General features: G+C 38.9%; 1 protein-coding gene across 6 annotated transcripts in view; it reads right to left on the bottom strand.

The window, feature by feature from the left end:
• Positions 1-16,280, bottom strand: part of rnf111 (ring finger protein 111) — a 32,377-nt gene extending 16,097 nt beyond the window's left edge. Inside the window, exons 1-4 of one of the 6 annotated variants that reach the window (XM_023283909.2) lie at positions 16,145-16,237; positions 15,750-15,812; positions 11,527-12,486; positions 7,033-7,165 (exon numbers count right to left, since the gene is read on the bottom strand). In XM_023283909.2, the coding sequence (XP_023139677.2) occupies positions 7,033-7,165; positions 11,527-12,403 (1,010 nt within the window). In that variant the 5' untranslated portion in view covers positions 12,404-12,486; positions 15,750-15,812; positions 16,145-16,237. Of the gene's footprint in view, positions 1-7,032; positions 7,166-11,526; positions 12,487-15,749 lie in introns of all 6 variants that reach the window. The other 5 variants (XM_055011335.1, XM_055011332.1, XM_023283911.3 and 2 more) reach the window with 5 other exon arrangements.
• Between the last annotated feature and the right edge of the window lie 1,284 nt (positions 16,281-17,564).

Consider the following 17,564-nt stretch of genomic DNA (forward strand, 5'->3'; position numbering starts at 1 on the left):
CAAGAATAGCAGTGTAATGGAGGTAAACAATCTCAGGATTCAAGCTTTGCACCAACAAACATATTTAGCTTGTCTTCATAATTTAGGATTTCTAGTTCTCTGAGTAGACAGCTACCTAAAATTCGGAAGACAGAAATGTAATTCATGTGCTACTCACAGAAAGTCTTAAAATATTCAAAACAATCGTGACTCAACTAATGTGCATGTCCTGAGCTGATCTGCAGAATCAGGGCAGGGACTGATCAAGGCCTTTTGATTGATCCATGTCAGCTACATAATCCATGTTTATTGTAACTCACTGCGCTCCGGGTAAAACAGCTGCCAGATACAGCGTACAGAGCACCATTAACACACTGGAATCTTCTCCTAATGCACTGCTTTGAAACTGACTCAATTGTGGATCCGCATGAACAAATAAATAATAGTCAGCAGGTCAAATCTGACATAATCACGGCGACACTATGTGACATAGCAATGTGAGAGACACAGATTTAGGTCAAAAATTGTCGCTTTCCCTCGATTTCAGAAACTTTTATTCCCTTTTCCTAAAGACCTTTTGTTTGTTTAAACCTGAATTTAAACTTCAACATTCGGTACAAGCTGAGAATGAAAACAGGCGGTCCAAATCTTGATGCTGCAACAGTTACAGACTGTTCTCTTACATCCCGAGTTATACAGAAATACGATCTTAGGAAAAACTGTAATGCAGGCTTTGTGTTGTATGAATGACATCTTTTTACTTGATTAAAATAAGCCTAATTATGTCTTGAAATGCACTGCAAAGCTGGTTTCAGTAAATTATCTGCACATAGTCAAAATGAAATAAATCACATCAGATGTAGACACTAAACCAACTAACCAGTAAATGATGAATACTTGATTAGGACGTTCCAAAACACTAGAAAAAGTCACAACACACTAAACACTATTATTTGCATTATTTTCTATATTGTAGATTATTAGTGAAGATTAACACTTTTTTTACAACATAATTCCATATGTATTCGTTTATAGTTTTGATGTCTTCAGTAATAATCTACAATGTATAAAATAATTAAATAAAAACCATTGAATGAAAAGGTGTGTCCAAACTTTTGACTGGTAGTGTATGTGCAGATTTGTGCATGTATGCATACTGTTCCTATATTGACTTAAATCACACATAAACACACGTTCACAAATTAGATCACTGGTTGTGTGAACAAAGATGTCATTGCTCATTCTGTTGGCCTTTGATTCTCCGCCCTCCTGCTCTGCTGCTACCCATCCCCCCTTCAGCAAGGCTCATCCCTACATTCTCTAGCGAGACAGGACATCTTTGAAAGTGAGGAAAACAGGCAGATTAGACAAGCCACGACATTCCAAGCTTGGTGTAATCACTTCCAGGAACTATTTCCAGATATTACTGATACATTAATATAAAGTAGGGGCACAAAGAGGAGAGATCAAAAAGGGATACAGATGGAGGTTAAGACAGGCAAAGGTTTGTGAATTCAGCTACATAATCGCCTACATGAGGAATTAGTTGAGTACTGAGACAGGAGGTCATATTATGAGAATGGGGAAAGGGGTGAGGAAAATGGAGGTGGCTGCAGAGGAAGACAATGGCATATATCTTTTCGAAATGCATTGCTTTCACATCATAAATATTTAGCAGTTCTTCTGAAAAACAGAACTATGATCCAGCTCTACAATAATCTACATTTTTATCCTCTCTGTATATTTTGGTATGGATGCTTAAGCCATGGTTGAAAACCACTGTCAACATCCTCTTTATCCATTTCCTTTACAGGGACCATATCAGTTAGGGTTGAACAGTATAAACAGAGAAATGATGGCCATGAAATGGATTCGGCTCTACAGTTTATCTAATTATCAGGCGACAAATTCTAAAGGATTCACATTCACTCAGACCTTAGTGACTCAGGCAGTTTGTCAGACATTTACTACATAAATTTTGTGCAATATGAACCTGTTCAATAATGTATAAAAATCCTTACCAGGTAATAACTAAAACAATCTCACCTATCACTGTCATATACAGTCATGGAAAAAATTATTAGATAGGCCACCCTTGTTTTCCTCAATTTCTTGCTCATTTCAATACCTGGTACAACTAAAGGCGTATTACCTGAAGAATACAATTAACATGACAAAAAATGCAGCTGATTACATAATACTTTACGTCCTATTTGACATGCTTAAGCTTCATTGTATTCCCAAGGTATATAAGAGGCCATTTCATGTCATAAGCAGCACTGTGCATGGAAAGGCCTACAGTGGTTTCCTGCTTACATTCAAGCCGTAGTACAACTCACAAGTTGTCAGCTCTCACATAATGCCTAAAACAAAAGAATTATGTGAAGCCACAAAGGCAGCCATCTTGGCACTGCTGGAAATTGGCATGAGTGAAAGACAGGTAGCAAAAAAACTGAAGATCTCCAAGACAGCCGTTCACTACACCAAGAAAAAACAAGCCCAACACGGTACTACCAAATTGCTAGCGGGTTGCGGAAGGAAATATCTTTCTACCCCACTAGATGACCGTCACTTATCCATCCTGTGTCAGGAATCATCGTCAGACCTCCAGGGACCTTAAAAATGAGTGGGCACTGTGGAGAAATGTGACTTGTTCGGCAAGGACAGTTGGAAACCGACTTCTTGAAGCTGGTCTGAAGTCACACAGGGCACTGAAGAAACCCTTCATCAACAAAAGGCAGAGGAAAGCCCGGTTACTCTTTGCTGGGGATCATAAGGATCGGACTGTTGATGATTGGGCTAACTTCTCTTAGAAGCCAACAAACCAGACAGTCTTGCCCCTACAGTAAAACATGGGGGTGGATCAGTGATGATCTGGGGTTGTTTCAGTATTGGTGGAACAGGACAAATGCAATTGTGTGAAGGGCCAATGAACCAGGTCATGTACAGGGATACTCTTGAAAGCAGTAGTTGAATTTGTGCGACAAGAATGGGCTGCTGTGACAGCAGAACAATGTCAGAAGCTGGTGGAGAGCATGCCAAGACGCATGGCTGCAGTCATCAAAAACAACGGTTATGCAGTCAAGTACTCACTCCTGTGCGTATCATGTGACTAAAACAGACAGAAAAGAAAACATGAAATGCCTAAAAGCACTGTTTTGGGCAGTACAATGCCATAGCTATTCGTGTAAGCACTTCAGTGATTTTGGTTATTATCAAGAAAACCATGGAAAATGGCTAGATATCGGCTCTTAAATTAAACTCTTAACAGCTATTTTTGTTATTATAATTGTCCAAACAAATGTACCTTTAGTTGTACCAGGCATTGAAATGAACAAGAAATTGAAGAAAACAAGGGTGGTCTAATAATGTTTTCCATGACTGTATATCTACTTTGTGCTGGTTTTCAAACTACTATAAACTGTCTTTAAAACAAATAAACAACAATTCAGTGATGTGAAAGGCTTGGAGGGTTGAAAAACACATTGAACGTCATTGCATGTCTTGGTAAATGGCTATCAGGAATGTTGGATAAACATGGTTTTTGGCATTACTTAATCTGAAAATAATAATTTCCAAACATTTTTCACGTACGGTGGTGTTTGTCCATTAGTTGTTGTTGGTAATGAATGGCTTTAATATGTGAGTTGCATGTCACAAAGTGACCTGGTCAAAGTGCTGTTTTGTCTCTTCCACTCCATCTGCCATTCATCTATGAAACGGTCTGATTATGAACCTTTAGTCAGGCCATCAGTTGGCTCTAAAACATGTGTGATGATTCGTGAAAGAGTTAAATAGCAGGAGCACTGAGCAGGTCCCCTCAGAGCGATGTGGTTTCATGGCTACAAACAAGTAGGCATGCAGCTCCACTATGGCTGCTTTCTCTGGGCAGTGTAAGCAGAGCTATGGAATTCATGAGCAAAGCAAATCTGCTGAAGCTCTCCACCCCACCCAACAACTTATCTTTAAACACAAGCAATTAGTAATCTGCATTTACTCCTTTTTCTAGTTCTGTCAACATGGCAACACCCACTTACGCACATTAATAAAGGTAATACACACTATCTGGATTCCACAGTTGAGGATCAATAAGGCCAATAATATATATGAATGATTAGACTGGCAGAATGTTTTATATAAAAGTTCAGGATGAGAAAGTATTAACAGCTGGAGCTAAGAGCTTCCTATTTAATATTAAGCTACTTCAATAAGACGAAAGCAGGACTCACACGTACATGTAGTGTTAATAACTGACACTGCACATGTTTAATGTTTGAGGGGTGTCTTTGCTGGTGTAATAATTTTTTCTCAACTTTTCACTATAAGCAATGCAAGTAAAGAAACAGAGCCACAATTCAGTTCAGCAATGCATGATGTCAGCCCATTCGAAGTGAACAAGAAGCTAGACCGCTCAAGCCTGAAATGCATACGCATGAAATGTATGTGTGAGTCCTGCTCAACAGTGAAAAGAGTAAGACATCAAAAACATTTTAACGTTGCAATAAGCTACATGCCTCAACTGAATTTTTCATAATTACAGAATGAATTCTTGTTATTTAAGCAATTTCACCTATGCTGCTTGCAGTTTTGGTGTCAACATGCACAATAAGGGCTGAACAGGCAGTTCCCTCCTTCATAAAGACACATTTTATGACCATTTTTACTTTACATAAACAAATATACTTCCATGTAAGACATGTTTCATAGTGAAAAAATATCACTGTAAACTTTTTGACCTCTCTTGCTGCATCACCCACTTCTTCACTGTATACTTAAACAGAGCATTTGTTCAAAACTTGGTCGTTTGCAGGTCACTGCCACATACATTGTTTCAGTTTGTTGCTTGTTCATGAGCACAATCACATATGTGACAGGCTCATGAACTTACCAAACTCATACACTAGTGCTCAGTTAGAGAATGAGTGATACTCACTCTCCTGATACAGTGAGGAAATACTACTGACTAACAACCAAGTTTACTTATAGCTGCACTCCAAAAGCAGACATTAGTAACATTGTAGGTGTTTTATAAAAGCAAGCAGACATAAGACTACAGCAGTAAAAACAACATATAAATAGAATAACTTATACAGCTGATGACTACAGGGAAAAGGGGTTCTTCATGTTGTAAAGAAAGGGGAACAACATCACATGACCAGTCATGCAAATGCTACTGAAAAGAAGTTTAAACAAGCCCCAGGCTCAAACAGACCTGATATTCACAAGAGAAAATCTCTCTGAATACTCCTGATAATAGTATTTCTGGTACTTTTCATCCTGACTGTAGGCTGATTTACAGTTCTGCAAATGCAACCCATCAATCTACAGTTTGTCCTACTGGAACTCCAACCTTAGCTGTCTAACTGGACTGGGAGCCATAAAGAATTCCTTTAAAATAATATTAAAAAAGCAGGTGGCACTTTGCTCAGAGTAGGGGTACAATAAACGTGTTCTATGGCACTTATCCAGGCTGTTTCCTACTGATTCTTGCTTGTGTTGTATCTACTCTCAGATGTACGACGCTTTGGAGAAAAAAAAGCGTCTGCTAAATGAAATTGTACAATTGTAGAATTGCAACAACACCAGAAATTTGGCAGTCAGCACCACGAGCATTGATATCAAGCAAAGAATATTTAATGAATGTATTTACAACATAAATTATTATTTTTAAACAACTGTGGTACCTGAGCACACAGATACAACATTATATTTTTACACAATGAATGATAAAGATGGCGGCCTACTGCTATGAGCAGCATTGTTAGGCTAAACAAGCCATCATTAGCTGTTGTTTGTGGCTCTAACTGCTATAACAGATGCAGCAGTCACTATTTAGAAAGAACTGTAACTTTTCAATGTGATGACATGCTGACATAAAGCTATCTGCTAAGGTGCACTCACTTTGAATTCTTCATATTTGAGGTGTTTACTTATTTTGTTAAAAATGCTCTGTGACACTCTGCATACTGACTCCCTAAACAATTCTTGCAGCGTTTATTTTTCCCTCACATACACTACAGTGAACCTATTGCTGCACCTGCACTTGCCACCGCCATTGACTTGATACCTAATTATCTGTTCTTGTGCCATCCTTAACTCCGAACCTACCTTTTAAAAATATCATCTAATAGTTTCAAATCTTGACACATACTTTTTCTGCATGTAACTTCAAGTAATCACTTTGACTCTACCCGTGTTTCCTGCCACTGAAAACTGTGAACTGAAAGAAAAAAAAAGGCTAAATGCATGCAAAAGCTTGTCATTATATTCTCTGTGGTATTTTTTCAAGTAATGCTTGCACTTCAGCAAATTAAGTCACACCTGCAGAATGTCAAACTGTCTAGAATGGACCTTTAATGAATGCTGCTAATTATAAAAATATTAAAAATAGTATTTCAGCTTTTTTTTTTTTTTTTTTTAACCATTGCTTGGTTTGAGAGTCATATACCTTAGGAGTACAAGTACATATTTATAATATTTAGTCTACTGGTTAACCACACAAGGCAGCTTCAATGGCTAGAGTAAAACATGTTGAAGACACTCTGAAATTATTATAAGTATGGCGACATCGAACAGAACTGTATGTGGTTTGATAAGGGGATTTTACAAATAGGAGTTAAATTTAAAGTCCCTGCTATGTGTTACAGTTGGTAACAAGTGGGATAATCAAATAAAGCTGGTGGAAGTAGGAAGACTGATGAAGAAAATCACAAAACTAGTCTGACAGTAAATGTAACCAGTGTGCTGCAACATTTACTCAACATTTTTAATAACTCAGTCAATATCTTATTACTTTACTGATTCTTTGATAAAGCTTGTGTTCACGTAGCTTCTTCTTTTTTCAGTAAGGTCAAAAAAACTTAAGCACTACATTTGAGCCACAGTCACACATTACCTCCTTACATGTTAAGAAATACTATAATATACACCGAGGGTCCATCTCATATACGAACCTATTAAATTCTGCACAGCACAGATCATACAGCTCAAGGCTAAGTTATACCATCAAATATTTTATTTCATTCAGCTCACTGAAGAACATGAGGTGCCTACCTGAATCCATCTCCGACTGTGACGATCTCTACTTCACTGTCTGTTGATGTGACATTGATCTCTTCGCTTGCAGGGACAGCAGGAGCTGGAGCTGGAGATGCCTCAATCACCACCACATCCTCATCCAGAGCACCTGAACACACCAGGGGAAGTTAGTACAATGATGAAATCTACCAGACTATGACAATCTGACATGCAAAGCAAACCCGCCGACTACAATAAAGCAAACAGCAAATAGATAGATTGTACTTTGTATTCTGAATTTTTACTCTTTTCTAGATTTTGACAGTTAATCTACCAAGAATCACATAAAATTTTGGTGAATAATAAATAAAATCAAACTGGTATGATCTAATAACCAATACACATATGTGCAGATTTTACTCCGTTTGGCGGTATGCATAGCAGAAACATCATCAGTGCTCAACCATATTTACACTGAAATTGTTTATTTCCATCTCCTTTTCCAAATGGACCTTGTGACTGGCTACTTATGTAATGATCTCAATGCATTTCTGCTTGGAGTTGATACTACTGGTGTCCCACTACAGCCAGCACTATAATTTCTGCATAAAACAGTCCTCCAGCAAGACTAGAAAGTAGTATGGTAACAAAAACTGCACATCTGTGGCATCTGCAGTTGTCTGTGTCTGCAAGGGAGTACAATCAAGAAAATGGTTGCAGTGACAGATCAATTAAAACAAAGAAGTTGATATGTTTAATATTTCAGATGCAAGTTCTACATTATACAAAAACTCATATTGTGACACAACTATAGAGTAGACCCTAAACCACAACATTCACAGACTCAAATTAAAATTCACACTCATATAATCTGCTGGTTTTTCCCATATATTTTGAGCGTTTTAAATACTGACCCAATTTTGTGATTTACAATTTCGTGACTTGTATGTTATATAATTCAATATTAAATTGGCCAGGACTGGCGTTGTGCATGTGCATTAATGCCACCCACATCATACACAAGGAACCCAGTTTATCACTGGCTTTGCTCAAACAAGCTAGTCACGGCAAACTAATTTGAGACAAATGCATCGTTCTCCTTTTTCGTCTTAATGGAGACGGTGCCTGCATCATGGAAGAGGAATGGGAGCAAGTAAATTCTGTGTTTTTAGTAACTGAACGCACAGTTTAATCTATGGGTTTATTTTGGGTCGAGGTATAAATCTGTAATTTTAGTTCCTGCTAGTGGAGAAGATAATATATGGCATATAGTCACAGGCATTATAGTTTTATTTGTGCTTTCAGTCTGACGCCTGTTTCTAATTATTGTCACAATTCTTCAGTGTAAGTGAAAGTTGCTGACTCATGCACTGGGTGTATGAGTCAAACTTACAAACTCTCTCTTTTAAGCCTTCAATGTAAATCTCATATGAAACTTTTATGGTATCAAGCAGAAGTCAATTATGCCATCCTGTCAGAAGTGACTTTCAGATATGCTTGGTTATTATTACCAATACAGAGACTGGGAAAGAAATTCTTTCAAAATGTAATCAATATGAACACGGCTTTCAATCTAATCCATCTGAGTCTTTTAAAAAACTGAGACCAGACATTTTAAAGTAACTGCTACGAGTTAATGTGTTCATTTTGTATGCTTCGGTAATATGAACTGTGTTTTTGTGCACATCACTAAATGGATTGCCATGATAGTGAAGCCCTTATTTCCCTTGTGTAAGTTCTATTCCAGCTGTCTCATGAGAACTGCTGCTCAGCACCCTCTGCTAGTCGAGCTGCCTGGCACTCTGGTGAAACCTTCATGCAGTTACACAACAACAACAACACATTCTTACTTGGTATGTGCACTGTTTGGTGAGGTAAATAGCACCTTGTACGACCAGTCCTAACATGACTATACAACAAACACTCAAATTAAAACACTAAAGGTCACATGTGATCACTTCTAAAGCCCAACACAGGTAGCCTCTCGATCAGCCAGTCACAAGTATGATCATAGGCATAACCTGCATTTAAAGTAAGTTTAGTTAAGATCTTGTTTTCACATTTTGCTGTTGAGGTAAGATTTGACTCTGCCCCAGCTACTTCACACACCTCCTCCAACCACCGACATTTAAAAGGCAGGTTTCATCACTTACCTCCTTGCTTTCTCCTGCTGTAAACAAATGCCTTGTTTTTCCTCCGAGACGTACTGTTTCCATGCAATGGCTGCTGCTCAACAGTGTCTGAGTTTTCTCCCACCTGCCTCCCACCACAGAGGCACAACAACTAACTTTCCATTCTCCCCGAGGGCCACAGCAGCAAAAATATTACTGAGGCTAACTGGCTACATGAAAGAAACAATGAACCAAGATAGAGGTGGGGCTGTTCATAAGATTTCATTCTCACAGTTTCACTTGCTGGAAATGAGTGCAGAAAGTTGTGGTTTGAATTAAAGGAAACATATAAACCGGTTATGCCAACAGGTACAGAGGGCAGCAGTTTCTATAAAGCATCTAACAATTGCATAACAATTACACAAATAAATGAAGCTAACAATTTGTCTTTTTCTGTTTGCTTTCTGCCTCTGTCATTTTAGATTGGTCAGATAAACGTCTTTTACCGCCACCATATGCTTCAAATGTGACACCCCCTCTAAATTATTGGACTCTCCTTTAGCATTTGTCTTGAATACAAAATGTGCCTACAGGGTTGGTATGACATTTAGCTTTGCAACTAAACCCATAGCACTAATGTCAATAGATGCTCATCAAACTGCAATCACTTAAAAGTTGAAAGTAACTGCCTTGAAATAAACAGTTAGTGCCATGAAACTATAGCAGAAGTGGGGGATGCAAATGGTAGGAAACAACATGGAAATAGTGACTGAAATATGATTTTTGTTAGTTTCAGCTGTTTTTATACATATGATGGGAAATTATTTTAATGATTTTGCAAAATGATCATGCTACTTAAATAAGTGTGATCAGGCGATTATGTAATAATTGTGACAAGCCTAGTTTCCATTAACATTTGTAAAGTATGAGGCTCTGAAAAGCGCAGGGGTATGGTTGTTCATTTTTCAGGGGTGTCTAATATTGCAATATGTATATTGGAACATTTATTACATTTATGGAAAGCTGGAGGCAAAAGTGAGAATACAATTTATTACATTTTTACCAAGTTGTTTCTTTACATATACAGGACTAACACACCAGAGAGAGAAAATGAAATCATCTTGTATAGAATTAGATCCTCAAGATTCTGGATCCTGCTTCAGTAAATCGATACTAATCTGGATTAAAATTAGCCTGTGTTAGCATGCGTTAGCCACGCCATGTCAAGCTGAGCCCTAATAACATGCAACTGCCTCATAGCAGGGGCTAGCTGCACTGCTGTGGTTCTTTTTGGCAGCAGGGCCATCCCAGTCTCTTCTTCTAAGATGTGTCTTCAGTAGATAAATTTATATGTCTGTGCTGGAGACTACCCTCCAGCACAGACTAAATGTCTGTAAAGTCTTTCTGTGTTCAGAGCTCAGCACTTGTGTAGCTTCTGCGTGAATCTCCGCGGTTTGACGTTTAGTTTCACTCCTGCATTCCTGTTTGTACTTTTAGATATGAGACTCTTAACTTTTTGTTTCCAGCCATGATCAACATGGCCATGGCTGAAACTTGGCCACCAGGTTAGTTACCTAATCACTCATGCAGCACAGCTCAATCACTCATGGCCCCCACAAGGGAAATACCCTCTAAGTGAGATAGTTTACAATCATCACACTTCTACTATAGCCAATTAAATCCTTATTGTGCCATGAGGGGAACTGGAAGCCTCTAATATATGCCTATTGAGGTCATTTAAATGAAAAAAATGTACCACTCTGACAACCTTTTTTGTGATTAAAAGCTGTCATTGCAAGCTGCACGACACATGTTCACCTTTTCTCCAGCACCAGCAATTCCCGTTTTTTGGTTCTGCTTTTCAGTGCATATTAATTCCACATTGCATCAATGTACTTCAATTAAAATATGTTAATTCATGTTGGACCACGTTTTTTTTTTCCTGCAGTATAAAAGATTGTTGTGCCTCTGAGCTTCAGGAGACAGAATTCCCATTACTGTGATGGTACTGTTTGCCTATTTTTTCACAAACTGCCAGAAACAATCATACAAATAAATGTCCACATTGTGGTGTATTACTTTGTCTGCTAATGCTTACAAAACCTATGCTGTCTAGTAACAAATACAAAAAGGCCCTAATGTACTGTGTAAACCATCTAAATCTTCTTTTAGTGACTGGTTATTGATAAAAATAGATATTTATAAATAAAAAATATAAACACACAGTGCCTGATCCTCATTACACAGCCTGGCCTCTGTAGTCTACAGTGTTACTCTGTGATGGCACAGCTTTTCGCTATGTAAGCCAACCCTATTGGTTTCCAGTTCTCTTTACTATATGAGAGAGCCTACAAAAACATATCTCATGCTGCGAAATGCAACTCAATGATGAATCTGTAACAGAGTCATTTGTACTTACCTGTGGCTACAGTAGCACTGTTGGGCTGGCTGCTGGTGCTGCTGACATCTACATACAGCTCATCTTCTGCTTCGGTAGAAGAGGGGGAGGAAGAGTCACTGCTCAGCTCCTCGCTCGAACTACTGGTGCTATGGAGTAGAGCATACTTCCTACGTGCAATCACTTCACGTTTCTTCCGCTGCAGTAGTAGTCGCTCCTTTTGCTTCTGCGTCCGTTGACCTCCTCCAGGAGCAGTTTTCACAAAGCGTTTCCTATGCAGAGGCCGTCGGTTGCTCAGGCATGGCCGCTTCAGCAGCACAGGCTCAGTCTCAGACCGCACCCACTTATTAGAGCGGTTCCCCCGAGTCCGACCCAGAACAGGGCGCAGGCCAACTCCAGTGGCTCCTCCTGTTGTCAGGGCAGGAGCCTTGTGTTGGCCCCCTGTTGCTCCAGCTTCCTCCTCGTCCTCTGAACTGAGAGTGTCCGAGTCCCCAAATCGCAGGCTAGATGAAGGGGAGGAAGCACAGTCACTAAAAGAGGACTCGTGATTATGTTCATCCTCACTGCGGTGCTGCAAAAGTTCTACTCTGGGACGCTGAGGTGCCAGTGAACTCTCACTGATGTGGCCCTCTTTCAACGAGCAGTCCGACGGCCCTGCCTGTTGGCCCTTTCTTTTTCTGCGCCCAGGGAGGCTCCTTTCTGAGTCTCTGTGTGTTCCCGTGTCCCTCAAGGGCCGATGCCTGGACTCACACAGGGTTTCAAAATCGCTACCAGCCTTTCCAATCACCTCCATGTTGTTAGGGAAGCTCTTGGCTGCCTCCATGGTCTCTGGGTTTACCAGTGGCTCCTTCAGATGCTCCTGTCTGCTGGCGGCCTCAGATGGCACCTCACTCTTCATGGTGGCAGGTCTGTCCTCACAAGGCAAACACCATGTACACTCTCATTAATTTCTAGGCATCTGTCCAATGCATTGCACAAAACCTAGCAAAAAAAAAAAAAAAGAAAGGAAAAGAGTCACACACAAAAAAGCCACTCAACAAAACATAAAAAGCAAAGAGTGTTCTCATCTAAATATAGGTCTGACTGATGAGCTAAAAATATTCTATGTACTAATTCATTCATTAAACATAAAGCTGAAAATAGTAAATGAATTAAAGGCTCAAAAAATATCAGTGATGAGGCAGCTTGCAGTGATCAAATTGACTGCATTGACCATATGAGAGAATGCACTAACAGTGGGTTGATCTGAGGAGACAGATACTGAGCTGCCTAAATGACTAAATAGTCAGGACTGTATGCATTTGATTACAAACAACATGCAAATTACCTTCACTAAATGTAAATGTTCTTCTATACATTTAGCATAGAAGGACCAAAACATCACATATCACTGGACTTTGTTGGAGTGTTTTCCTAAACTGGAGACAAAGCTTTTTAAAGAAAGTTCTATCCTTTGAACCCTTCATGTTTGCCTTATAACAGATGTGACAAAGTATATGGTTATAAATACTAACACAGATTCATGCTATCAATAATTAGAAGGTAATGCTGCAAGGACATTTCAGAAAAAATAGAAGAACTACCGTAAGCACATGGAAGGAATGAGAGAAAACTCATTTCATAGATAAAAACACATCCTTGTTTCATCTACCACTAAATTTATGACCAGATCCATATGTTTTTTTTTTTTTTTTTAACAATACAGACAACATGGTAATTACATCTGTCTTTATGCTGTCTGCACTGAATTATTCAACATTAACCTTTCCAGTATTTTACTGACTAGTCAAACATTATTACATCCATAACAACGCTTCGTGGTGTTAAATGTAGGGCTGTATGTCCATTCACTAAGTCATTTTGTTTGTTAGTACACATTAAGACTGCATGACCCAAGCCTACAGATTAAAGATAGAAAATACACATGCAAAGACTGAGTCAAAAGTAATGAGCAATGAGTCAATACTGATTTGTTTTCTTCGTTGCGTATTCCAGGCGACGCATGAATCAGGCTAAATCAAAACAAGAAAACAAAAAGGGAATATCCAACATGAAAGTAACTCTCATGTTTATGTCATGACTTTGAGATAGTTCGGTCTATATTTGGGTGCACTAACAAGTATATCCCAAGAGGCTTTTTAAGTGTGCAGCAGGAGGGGAATTTTCACTGTGGTCTAAGGTCTCCCACAACAATGCCAAATTTAATCATTTCTGCAATGTAGGAATACAAAAAAAAAATAGTCTGAGACATCTTGTGTACTTTTAGAAGGCACACGGCTGACTATACCCTTTGCCAGCCAACAGTGGTGTTAGTTCTGGCAGGATTTACAATATTGGTGGAAAGAGGTCTGAGTGCCATCAGTTGTCAATAAACTGAGAACATCTTTAAATTCAATTTATAATTTCACTTTCGATAACCTGGTGTAACACAGATGACTTTCTTGCAATATATCACATATCCACTATCCCTAATATTGTGATATCAGTGACAAAATATTGTGATATCACTGTGTTGGAGAGTTTCAATGAAGTGACATGGGAGTTTCTTTTACATATAGTGCACCCAGAATGCAAAGGTGTACAATACAATGAATCTCAATAAAAGATCACATTTTATATAATTCATACTATTCCAGTGAAAAGATATTTTGATTGCCCCAATATTAATCCAGCACAGTTGTATGAATAACCTTACGATGTATTTCAGGTTCAAACACTTTTTTTCACAAGCTAAGAATAAATTTGATTCCACAATATTCTCAACCGTCAACATTGAATTTGATCACCTTTAAGAGGAGTCATCATCACTTTTAGATTTCTCTATTGCAGAAAGCTCTGTATTTCAAACATGTAGTAAATACACAGCAGTTTTCAGCAAACAATCACATAACTTCAGCACAGCCTTACGCACCATATGCACGTGGTGATATCACCCACAGCAACAAGCTGACCACACTTCTTGATATGATGTAATCAGAAGACAAAATCATGCTGCTACTATTTCAGAAAGTGATTTAGGAACATATTGTACCAACCACTTCTATGTGGCCATCTGGACGTACAAGTGATGTAACAAAACACAAAAAACCTGGGACCACACAATTCACAACATTAACAAATTTGGATGTGCCACTTCCAACTACTGCACTCAAAGCATTTTTTTAACACGATATCTCTCTGCACAAGGTCAGTCATTAGCAAATGCAAATCCCACTCTCTTTAAGATCTAAGTCACAGGTACAAAAAATACTACAGAGTTCACCATTTCTCTGGCACTGTCTCAGTAAAAATGTAACACAACACCATTCCTGATCCCATTTGCTGCAGGGTAATATTGGACAGCATGGTCTGTACATTTGTGCATGATAACAATACATGGTGCAGAGTATTTCATTTTCTAACAGACTGAAAACGCACTCACAAATGTCACTGCATTGTTCATTCACAGTCTGTCATTACAGTATGCTGGTTGTCACTTGACTTGAAGATGCAGCTTCTGTGACAGAGGGATGCTGAGGTTCATGTGCTCGAGAATTTAACACAACTGCGGATTTAGTGATCCCATCAATGGCACACGCAACAAAGCTCTTTTTGTGCTTTTATATACAACTCACTTATAAGTGAGAGTCCTTCAGATGCCATAGAGAAAGCTGCGCAATGACATGCATGAATTCAGGGCCTCGGAGGACAGCCCTGAAGGAAGAAAAATCGCCAGGCATCAAGGCTGAATAATAATAACAACGATTCATCATTGACGATCAGATAAACAACAGATTGTGCAGCCACTATCAAATTAACTAGTGGGAACTACTTACAGGAGAAAATGTATGGTGTAACAGAAATGGCAACAGCAAACCAATTCAAGATGTACGACTGAGCCGGGACTGGTAAGCTCTAACGATACCCACAGTACTTTCTGACTGTGAAACCATACTGACTAGACAAGCAAAAACAGAGCTACATAGATTTATTTAGGTTATCGAGCATGAAACTGAGGCTAAGCATAGTTTCTACAACGCTTAACAATTACAATAAGCCCAGCTGCAGTCTGTCTGTGTCCCACAAACGCTGCTGAAGTGACTGAGGCCAGTTGTATTAAAAGAGAAACACTAAAATATAAATATATAGAGCTGGTCATGAGTGCTAATACTATTCCGAAGACGAATCAAAAGAAACCACAGTGGACAGACAGCCATTTAGCCTCACAAATACTCCAGACACAAGACAACAAAGACAGCACGTACCTGGGTCTAAGTCCTTTTTTCAAATTGTGTCACCGTCCTTTTTGCAACATGCGAGGTTAAATCCTGTGGGGAGTAATAACAAGCGTTGAAAACGGGTAGTTGTCTCAATTTTAGCCCAAACTGCAACTACGCAGGCCTACACAGAAATCGCGACCTGAGGACGGCAGTGGCTGAGATTGTGAAACTGACAACACAGTCCCGAGCTGAGCCGAGAAGCAAAATCGAAGGCAATGGGCCCTGGAAGGCTACGAGCTAAGCTAGAGCTAGCTCCACTTCACTCATCAAATACTCGGTTATATTCAGCCATTTTGACTCGCAAACGCGTCCTATCGGCCCTCGAAAGATAACACGACCTCTCTATTACGTCTCTACTTGACAAGATAGAAATGTCTCACTATTTGCCCTCGACGAAGTTCCCATTCCTGCCTTACGAGGCATCCACTGTTGTTTACCCAGCAGGTCGTCTGTTGGCTGGCTACTGCTACAACACAGCCGTTACCCAGAGCGCCACACGAGGGCGCCACATCCCCGCCAGCCGCCAACTGCTTTACGACACTTTGCGACAGCTTCACTTAGTCCTCTTTAAAGCAGCTTTGTTGGTAAAACCCGAATATTATCCTGAAGATACCCTCTCTTCGTGTTTTTCTTAGGAGAGAACATTAAAATGCGTACATATTGATGGTTCTAAACTCAAATTACAGATGATATTTTAAGCATATCCATCTTTGTTTTGGATGTATCAGCGTCCTTAATCCTCCATTCCAAATACCAGCACGCCCACTAGTGGTTACACCTTTGATAGCTCCTCAAATATGTGTAATTGCACAAAATGAATACCAGGCCAAGGAAGTTTAAAACGTTTTAATATAATGCGCTTATAATAATGATTCGAGAGGAACTTGACAAGGCTAATGAAAGGACGAAATCACATAATTTCTAATTAAATAGGCCAGACAAATGAAACACAGTCACAGAGAAGCATAAATAATTAATCAACTGTAAATTATTCATATATAACATACAACAACAATGCCTATCCAGACTGCAAGGAGTCATTATGTGAGGTGACTGTGATCGACGGTCACTTAAGCACTGAATGAGTGAAATGCTGTAGCTGAAAATCAATCACACAACTCACACACTGACTTTTGACTACCATGAATATTCACACACAGCAGAAATTAGTTAAATTTGAACATCTCACATCATAGAACCTGTTGTGGAAAATTTCTGCAACTGTTAGAACCTAAAATACACATATACAAAACCTTTGTTTGGTTGTTGGCAAATTTCAAGAAGAACAACAGAATTAATCCAGATTCTTATAGGAGAAGCATAAATCTAACAGCTTTCATAGTGAACAGAAAACTGAGAAATTCCTTTTCAGTGGACAGTATATATAGTTTTGTAAGAATAACTATGTGATCGGGTTTCCATTCCATATAAGAAATGCTGAGTCCAACTTTCCAAAGACAAAAAGCCTTCTAGAGATGAATATGTGTCTCTGTACAGGGACCTCAAGCCTTAATCGCTGACCCCTTTTCTTGGAACCTTATGCCTGCCCACAAACACACTGAGCAAGCTGAAAGTCACCCCATTGACATGAAATAGTTCACCTAAAGACAAGAATGCATAAACATGAAATTAAGAAATAGACAGTTAATTTAAGAGCTTATTTTTCGGTTTGTTTTCTTTAACACAGACTTTTCCCATTTACACTAAACACAGATTAAATATTACTGTGGAGCAGAAAGAGTTATGTTGACAGAGACACATAGTGTCTTGATATTAGATTAGTGACTTATATTAAGCCTT

This window comes from Amphiprion ocellaris, chromosome 1, assembly GCF_022539595.1.
Source record: "Amphiprion ocellaris isolate individual 3 ecotype Okinawa chromosome 1, ASM2253959v1, whole genome shotgun sequence".
Classification (NCBI taxonomy): Eukaryota; Metazoa; Chordata; class Actinopteri; family Pomacentridae; genus Amphiprion; species Amphiprion ocellaris.